The sequence below is a fragment of the Salmo salar genome, chromosome ssa17, assembly GCF_905237065.1.
Source record: "Salmo salar chromosome ssa17, Ssal_v3.1, whole genome shotgun sequence".
NCBI lineage: Eukaryota > Metazoa > Chordata > Actinopteri > Salmoniformes > Salmonidae > Salmo > Salmo salar.
In genome coordinates, this window is record NC_059458.1 from 19,537,869 (window position 1) to 19,547,500 (window position 9,632).

The 9,632-nt window shown below is 44.0% G+C and overlaps 1 protein-coding gene and 1 long non-coding RNA gene across 2 annotated transcripts; both read left to right on the plus strand.

Annotated features, from left to right (window-relative positions):
• LOC106575338 (uncharacterized) lies at positions 1–4,648 on the plus strand. The gene is made up of 4 exons (XR_006759936.1): positions 1–854; positions 1,287–1,351; positions 4,310–4,401; positions 4,627–4,648. It is a non-coding gene; the product is annotated as an uncharacterized lncRNA (long non-coding RNA).
• Positions 4,649–4,765: 117 nt separating this feature from the next.
• On the plus strand, positions 4,766–7,134 carry LOC123723732 (protein FAM163A-like). Its single transcript, XM_045698608.1, has 3 exons — positions 4,766–4,885; positions 5,120–5,305; positions 5,426–7,134. The coding sequence occupies exons 1-3, from the start codon at positions 4,793–4,795 to the stop codon at positions 5,684–5,686; spliced, it is 540 nt and encodes a 179-aa protein (XP_045554564.1). The 5' UTR covers positions 4,766–4,792; the 3' UTR covers positions 5,687–7,134.
• The last annotated feature ends 2,498 nt before the right edge of the window (positions 7,135–9,632 follow it).

The following is a 9,632-nucleotide window of genomic DNA, read 5'->3' on the forward strand; positions in this document are numbered from 1 at the left end:
CTAGAGAACTCGTGCACACAGTTAGACATTTCGAATTGAAAGTTATCGTTGACTGTCTTTCTAACACTTTAATAACATACCTTACTAACCTAATATGTTTGGGTCGTGGGTGCCAATGGATGGTAGTCCAACAGAAGTTTTCTTAATATTTACTTTTCTTGGCAATACAATTGAGCCCTGCAGGTCAGTGACGTAAGCCTGGTTTATGATTGAACGTTTTCCATAGCCGGCTTTAACCCCCCATCCTCTGGTGTAGGATAGATGTGCTTGTCCCTGGAAGCTGATCTGAGGCCAGTTTGAAGTTAGAATGAGCGGTTTAAAGTTAAAATGAGAGGTTTGGTAATCTGATCCTATATCAGCAGAATCCACCCAGGGCGCTGTTAGATACAAGTAACATATCGCAGGCTGTTGCGTTTTCTCGGAGGGAGTAGCACTACGCGTAACGGCATCCATTCTCCCCAGTCCCCCAGTCTCAGCGGTGTGATGGATAAAGCCTCGCCGACCACACACAATCTCTGCCCGTATCGATGTCTCTGTGCCCCTACGGACACCATCTGGGACATGCCATGAGATGTCAGCTGGGTTATTTCTCACGCCGTCTCAGTACAGGTGAGAGTGTGGAAACAAGGGACAACGGAAAAGAAGGATAACATGAGAGTTCGGTTATAGCGCGGATTGACTACAAGCTGCTGGAGCGAACAGGGCAAAGGATTTGTGATGTCGAAGTAAAGCATCGGGCAACGGTGTAATACAGTAGGCTAGTTAGTGCACCATTGACCATCACACCGAAAGTGTTTTAGTGAATATCCCAATCACAGGTTTGTGAAATACCAGGATACGGGCTTATCTGACAGGTACGTTTTTTAAAATACAATAATTGGTCCTGTGTTTCCCGCGGTGTGTGATTACACTATTAATATCACTATTACTAGTTGCTATAACGCCTTTCCTATAATGTCACTGTAACCCTGGCATCGCTGACCCAACTGGCTCAGTTATGTACTTATATGAGTGCCAGAAGTGCTATCAGTTTAAAGGTAGTGTAGATCTATTTCCAGAGAACTATTACATCTACATAATGGCATTGTGAGTGGGGTACAATTCATGTTATAGGAAGGGAAGAATGCACGAGAAACACTGTTTTGCCTTAATTGAAAGGTAAAGTTGCAAGACTGTTGAAGACCAGTAAGTTAGTGTTCCAGCATGTTTGTGCTCATGTCTCAACCATTCTGACAGTGTTTACATTGACCTGTGCTGTGCTGATGATGTCATGTCTCTCTTCCCAGGGGACTGTTAGGTGCTGTCCACTCCTGACCTACAGGATGCATCCTCCTGGTGCTGATTTACACAGGTGAGAACTCTGTGTGTGTGTGTGTGTGTGTGTGTGTGTGTGTGTGGCGCGCGCGTGCGTGTGGTGCGTGCGTGCGTGCGTCCGTGTGTGTAATGTTGAAAACAGTTCAAAATCAGTGTATACACTTCCAGTGACTTTCAGGTGCAGGTTTCAAAAACAAAAGTCATGAATAGATACCCAGTGTTGAATAGATACCCAGTGTTGAGTAGATACCCAGTGTTGAGTAGATACCCCAGTGTTGAGTAGATACCCCAGTGTTGAGTAGATACCCCAGTGTTGAGTAGATACCCCAGTGTTGAGTAGATACCCAGTGTTGAGTAGATACCCCAGTGTTGAGTAGATACCCAGTGTTGAGTAGATACCCCAGTGTTGAGTAGATACCCCAGTGTTGAGTAGATACCCCAGTGTTGAGTAGATACCCAGTGTTGAGTAGATACCCCAGTGTTGAGTAGATACCCCAGTGTTGAATAGATACCCCAGTGTTGAGTAGATACCCAGTGTTGAGTAGATACCCCAGTGTTGAGTAGATACCCCAGTGTTGAATAGATTGTTGAGTAGATACCCAGTGTTGAATAGATTGTTGAGTAGATACCCAGTGTTGAATAGATTGTTGAGTAGATACCCAGTGTTGAATAGATACCCCAGTGTTGAGTAGATACCCCAGTGTTGAATAGATTGTTGAGTAGATACCCAGTGTTGAATAGATTGTTGAGTAGATACCCAGTGTTGAATAGATTGTTGAGTAGATACCCAGTGTTGAATAGATTGTTCAGTAGATACCCAGTGTTGAATAGATTGTTGAGTAGATACCCAGTGTTGAATAGATTGTTGAGTAAATACCCAGTGTTGAATAGATTGTTCAGTAGATACCCAGTGTTGAATAGATTGTTGAGTAGATACCCAGTGTTGAATAGATTGTTGAGTAAATACCCAGTGTTGAGTAGATACCCAGTGTTGAGTAGATACCCAGTGTTGAATAGATTGTTGAGTAGATACCCAGTGTTGAATAGATCGACTTCTGTTCAGTGCAACTTTTCAACCCAAAGATCTCCGTCAGGTAGACAACATAAACAGTAGAACACCATGACTCTGCAGCGGATGTTTTTGGATTATGACAAGGAAAGATGTACTGAGAGAGTTCAGGTATTTCTCAGTTGTATTCATATCACTAAATTGTTGCATATAGCACCTTTAATGCAATAAAGTATAAACTCCAAACACTGGGACATATAGTTACAGTCTATTGGCAGCCACAGAAGACCAGGTAGGACTGAATTCCCTGTAGACTTTTCTCTCTCCACTTCTCCTCCTCTTCTGGCATTGTTCATTTTTGCAAGTGGTGTGGCTGTCCTAGACACACACACACACACACACACACACACACACACACACACACACACACACACACACACACACACACACACACACACACACACACACACACACACACACACACACACACACACACACACACACACACACACACACACACACACGCACACAGAGAGATTAGGAATGAGTGTGTATCTCTATTTACACAGAGAGAAGAGTGCTTTCAGAAGAGGTGAGAAGAGAGGGAGAGAGCAGAGAGGAGAGGGAGAGTCTCGCCTTGACTACCTGGCTAAATTGTCCCCTGATGGAAAAATATTGTTGCAGGAAAGATTTTTGAATAATTGAACGTCCAGGGCTTTAAAATTGCAGGCTCACCGAGATTTATTCCTGTGAAAAGTTAGAAACACACACACACACACACACACACACACACACACACACACACACACACACACACACACACACACACACACACCACAACGAAATATTAATATCATTATATTTAAAAGAAGATATATTGAGGATCTACTACGATATTGCAAGTCTCTTCTCCTCTTTTCGCCTCTCTTCTCCTCTCCTCTCCTCTCCTCTTTTCTCTTCTCATATCGTCTCTTCTCTCTTCTCCTCTCTTCTCATATCTTCTCCTCTATTCTCCTATCTTCTCTTCTCTCTGCTCCTCTCTTCACTTCTCCTCTCTTCACTTCTCCTCTCTTCACTTCTCCTCTTCTCTCTTCACTTCTCCTCTTCTCTCTTCACTTCTCCTCTCCTCTCTTTACTTCTCCTCTCTTCACTTCTCCTCTCTTCACTCCTCTCCTCTCCTCTCCTCTCCTCTCCTCTCCTCTCCTCTCCTCTCCTCTCCTCTCCTCTCCTCTCCTCTCCTCTCCTCTCCTCTCCTCTCCTCTCCTCTCCTCTCCTCTCCTGAATTCTCTGTAGACTATTTTACGTAGGTAATATAGTGATCCTATTTTTCTCCTCTCCTCCATTGTCTCTCTCTTTCCTCCTGGTTAATAGTTAATGGAGTTTTTGGCAGATCCCTCCTGGGACCACAGGTTCCTTTTAGGTCATACACTACAGGAGTGTGTGTGTGTCTTCAATCCCATAGCATTTTCTGACACAGTGTGTGCTGTGATGGTCAGAAAAGGTAGAGGGGTGAATCTTCAACCCTATATTTTATTCCAGGCTTAACTCTCTGCCTCTTCCTTTCCTCTCTCGCCATTGTAATCAGACCCTGTTGTGTGATGAACTGCTTGGACATGGCCCATAGAGAGAGAAGGAGGTGAGGAGAAGAGGAGGAGTAGAGAGAGGTAGAAGATTGGGAGAAGGAGAGAGAGAGAGAGGGGGGAAGAGAGAAAGGCAGAGATGGACATTTCACATTGCTTTTAACGGCATCAACCTGCCCATGCTGTATATAATTTAGAGCAGTGGTGACATAGAGGAGGAGCTGTCTGATGGACACAGATGCACACACGCACACAGATTTGTGGAATGCCCCTTTTCTCTCTCTCTCTCTCTCTCTCTCTCTCTCTCTCTCTCTCTCTCTCTCTCTCTCACCTGCTGATAGGAGACCGATGAAGATATAATGGATGAAGAGATCCATGTTTTATCTTCTAACTCATCTTTCTGCAGGAGATCCAACCAGAAGAGGTTTTGAGGCCTCGCAGGACCCTCCGCCCCCTTCTCTGCCTCCTCCCCCTCTCCACCTCTACCTGACTTTTGATGTGAGTTCTGGGCCTGTATCCACAAAAAGCGTCTTGGAGGAGTGCTGATCTAGGATCAGTTTAACATTTTATTTCATGATGAATAAGATTGTATGGACAGATCCTAGATCAGCTATCCTATCCTGAGGCACATGGTAGACACGGGCCCTGGCCTTAGTTCATTTAGATCATGGTTCTATCCCAACCAAACTAATTTAGGTCCTTTGATTGTCTTTGTCCTTGCAGGTATAGAACCCATTGCTGAACGTAAGTATTACACTCCTTGAATGTGCTGTCAAGTTATAGTTAGGAACATAGAGTATAAGTAACTACTATAGTTCCCCCTCTTCTCTCTCTCTCTCCTCCCCATCTCTCTTTCTCCAGGGTTTGATGGAGAGTTCTAACCAGTTTAATGTCAGCAGGAACAGTAGTAATAAGTGGAGGACTTCTCGCCACAGTCATCCTGCTCTGTATTGTAGCAGTGCTGTGCTACTGCAGGCTCCAGGTAACCTGTGTGGATAAGAGCGTCTGCTAAATGACTAAATTGTAAATTGTGTGTGTGTGTGTGTGTGTGTGTGTGTGTGTGTGTGTGTGTGTGTGTGTGTGTGTGTGTGTGTGTGTGTGTGTGTGTGTGTGTGTGTGTTTGTGTGTGCGTGTGCCCGTGTATGTTTTATCTGCACAGTCTTTCATGAACAATAACTGATTGCAACAAAACCTCCCCCCCCTTCACTAATTCCAGTACTACTGCTGTAAGAAAAATGAGTCGGAGGTGGACTTGGCTTCCCTGGCTGGAGGAGGTGATGGAACGGGAGGAGGAGAAGGGGATGCTCAAGGGGAGGTTCAGGCTCACTTTGCCTGCAATGCGTGCAGCGCCCCTGGGATGGACAGCCTGGCTGTCACCCCTCTCTGCCTGGAGCCCCTGGAGGTTAGAGTACAGCACTAACACAAAACCCTAGACCTAAACCTAGAGCTACAGTAGGCAGTTGATCCATACATAGAATTTGAATGACTCATTCTATTTCTATGGTGATTGTGTGTGTTCCAGGTGGGCCCTCCCCCCAGCTACTGCCCCAACTGCTCCCCCTTCTGGCTACGCCCGGGACTTAGTGACGAGCTGCACAACGGAACCGAGCGGCTGGGATTCCATACGTATCACTATGACAACCCCGGACTGTGTCAATCACTGCCCCTGTCAGACACGCCACAGGCCCCCTTCTTTTTGACCCAGCCCTGCCAACCCAGCCCCGTTGACATCTACCCTAACACACCCTGCAGTAACAGACGCCCCTACAGCACACCGGTTTGACGCACATGGACACACACACACTGACGTCACACACGTACTCATACAAACACTCCTTCTCCCAGGGGAAAGAGACCCAGAGACATCCAGAGTATCACCCATCCAGGGGAGAGAGCCACACACTGAACCCACAGACGGAGCCTCCTGATCGGGACAGAACCACAGACAGACCCTTGTCTGGTGCGGCGGTGTGGAGGTCTGGTCATCTGGTAACCCATACAGTGGAGGGGATGTTGGGTTTGACTATGGGAGATTACTACAGATGATGGGAGAAGATTGAAACAGCAACACACTGGTGTTTCTCTCTCTCTCCTCTGCCTGGAACCTGATAATGTGAACGAGGTGACTGACATGAGGGCTATATGTGTTTTCATTGTAGGTTTGCTTTACGTCTGGAGTGTCTAATTACATTACATTCAACGACTAAAGCTCAAAAGATTTTATTTTCTTCCAGAGTTTAAAGGAGCAGTATGTCCCTTGTTGACCTCTCTGACCCTTAGGGGAAAAAAACACATGTCAAATTTGCAGTTTTACATGTGATTTAAAAAATAAATATTGTAAGGGGATATCCGGATGCATTATATATAATCCTGGCTAAAACAATACAAACACACAAACATTTTCGCCAACGAGGGCATCTGTTTGTCCAATTCTATGATGTTTCACTTAACCCTTACCCTTCAGTCCTTCAAAACAGAGATGCTGTACACTTACTAGAAGATGTTGATCATGACACTGTTGATAATTTAGACTAGTATTGATAAAAGAGATTTTACTGTTTTACTGTTTTCACACCATGCACTTTCTACTTTTCTCATAGGGTGCGTCCCAAATTGCATTGTATTCCCTATATAGTGCACTACTTTTGACCAGGACTCATATGGGTCTGGTCAAAAGTAGTGCGCTATCTAGGGAATAGGATGCCATTTTCGACAAAGCCATAGTCTTCACATCTTAGTCTTCCTCACTTCTCATCCTTTTGTGATTCTTTGTTAGAGAGTTGATGGGAAAATGGACATCTATCTGTTCACGTGTTGATTTACTGGAAAAGACCACTCAAAGTTTGTTCACTGCTATGTAGTCACACTCACACAAAGACACTGCTGCCTGTAGTCTGGCAATGAAGATAACTTTAATATTGAATTCACTAATTCTATAATATATATATTTTTTCTATTAAAGGTGGACTCTGAAAAATGACATCATCATACACAGAAGGGCAACTTCCTGCTTACAGACAATTTTCATTGTTCATTGACACATGCCCATATTGGGAAGAGCCAGTGACTGATTTGAATTTTGTTGTTGATGATGTCTCTAAACAGGAAGTTGACCCGCGGTGTACGATGATGTCATGTAGCTGAGTCTCCCTTTAAAATGAACTCTCTGAAGATTAATTCCACGTTTAACACACAATTTTCCTTTTTGAAGATAAATTAATATGTATATCTGCCTGGACTCGTCTGTGTTTCTTCACTAACAATGAATCAAATAATATATACCATTTAGCAGACACTTTTATCCAAAGCGACTTGCAGTCGTGGGTGCATTCATTTCTGGTTTTATTATGTATGGGTAGTCCCAGGAATCAAACCAACTCCTCTGTCATTGCAAGGACCATGCTCTACCAACTGAGCACCGCAAATTAAAAGCAGACTCAGAAATTTGACGAATGCATATAAATAAGCAACAACACAATGTCAATCTAGATGCTAGTGTTATGATGCTAGTGTCTAGATGCTAGTGTTATGATGCTAGTGTCTAGATGCTAGTGTTATGATGCTAGTGTCTAGATGCTAGTGTTATGATGCTAGTGTCTAGATGCTAGTATTATGATGCTAGTGTTATGATGCTAGTGTTATGATGCTAGTGTCTAGATGCTAGTGTTATGATGCTAGTGTCTAGATGCTAGTGTTATGATGCTAGTGTCTAGATGCTAGTGTCTAGATGCTAGTGTTATGATGCTAGTGTCTAGATGCTAGTGTTATGATGCTAGTGTCTAGATGCTAGTGTTATGATGCTAGTGTTATGATGCTAGTGTCTAGATGCTAGTGTTATGATGCTAGTGTCTAGATGCTAGTGTTATGATGCTAGTGTCTAGATGCTAGTGTCTAGATGCTAGTGTTATGATGCTTTGACGCAACCTGGTTGTCCTGTGGGCCTTGTTTAAAAGTAGTTGTATGGAGTCGTGTCCGTGAATTGTGTGAACAAGACTTGTTCATGATCACCTGTCTCACTCAGTTGTTGGCAGATGGAATAACATAGACAGCACTGCAACTTGGAGTCAGATGAGGCCGTTTTAAAACAGTAATATTAGAACAAATAGTAGGAATAAAGGACCATAAATGGTCACATAAGTAAAGACAGTTTCATATGTTTGTCTTTTACATTTTTTTATGTCACCTTTATTTAACCAGGTAGACCAGTTGAGAACAAGTTCTCATTTACAACTGCGACCTGGCCAAGATAAAGCAACGCAGTGCGACACAAACAACAACACATTGTTACACATGGAATAAATAAAAATACAGTCAATAACACAATAGAAAAAAAGAAAGTCTAAATACAGTGTGTGCAAATGGAATGAGGTGGTAAGGCAATAAATAGGCCATAGTAGCAAAGTAATTACAATTTAGCAGATTAACACTGTAGTGATAGATGAGCAGATGGTGATGATCAGATGATGGTGTGTAAGTAGTGATACTGGTGTGCAAAAGAGCTGCAAAGTAAATAAAAACAATATGGGGATGACGTAGGTAGATTGGGTGGGCTATTTACAGATAGACTATGTACAGCTGCAGCGATCGGTTAGCTGCTCAGATAGCTGATGTTTAAAGTTAGTAATGTAAGTCTCCAGCTTCAGTGATTTTTGCAATTCCTTCCAGTCACTGGCAGTGGAGAACTGGAAGGAAAGGCGGCCAAAGGAGGTGTTGGCTTTGGGGATGACCAGTGAGATATACCTGCTGGAGCGCGTGCTACGGGTGGGTGTTGTTATCGTGACCAGTGAGCTGAGATAAGGCGGAGCTTTACCTAGCATAGACTTATAGATGACCTGGAGCCAGTGGGTCTGGCGACGAATATGTAGCGAGGGCCAGCCGACTAGAGCATACAGGTCGCAGTGGTGGGTGGTATAAGGCGCTTTGGTAACAAAACGGATGGCACTGTGATAGACTACATCCAATTTGCTGAGTAGAGTATTGGAAGCTATTTTGTAGATGACATCGCCAAAGTCGAGGACAGGTAGGATAGTCAGTTTTACGAGGATAAGTTTGGCAGCGTAAGTGAAGGAGGCTTTGTTGCGAAATAGAAAGTCGATTCTAGATTAGATTTTGGATTGGAGATGTTTGATATGAGTCTGGAAGGAGAGTTTACAGTCTAGCCAGACACCGAGGTATTTGTAGTTGTCCACGTATTCTAGGTCAGAACCGTCCAGAGTAGTGATGCTAGTCGGGCGGGCGGGTGCGGGCAGTGAACGGTTGAAAAGCATGCATTTGGTTTTGCTAGCATTTAAGAGCAGTTGGAGGCCACAGAAGGAGTGTTGTATGGCATTGAAGCTCATTTGGAGGTTAGTTAACACAGTGTCCAAAGAAGGGCCAGATGTATACAGAATGGTGTCGTCTGCATAGAAGTTGAACAGAGAATCTCCCGCAGCAAGAGCGACATCGTTGATGTATACAGAGAAAAGAGTCGGTCCGAGAAATTAACCCTGTGGTACCCCCATAGAGACTGCCAGAGGTCCGGAAAACAGGCCCTCCGATTCTACACACTGAACTCTGTTTGCGAAGTAGTTGGTGAACCAGGCGAGGCAGTCATTTGAGAAACCAAGGCTGTTAAGTCTGCCGATAAGAACACGGTGATTGACAGAGACGAAAGCCTTGGCCAGGTTGATGAAGACGGCTGCACAGTACTGTCTTTTATCGATGGCGGTTATGATATCGTTTAATACCTT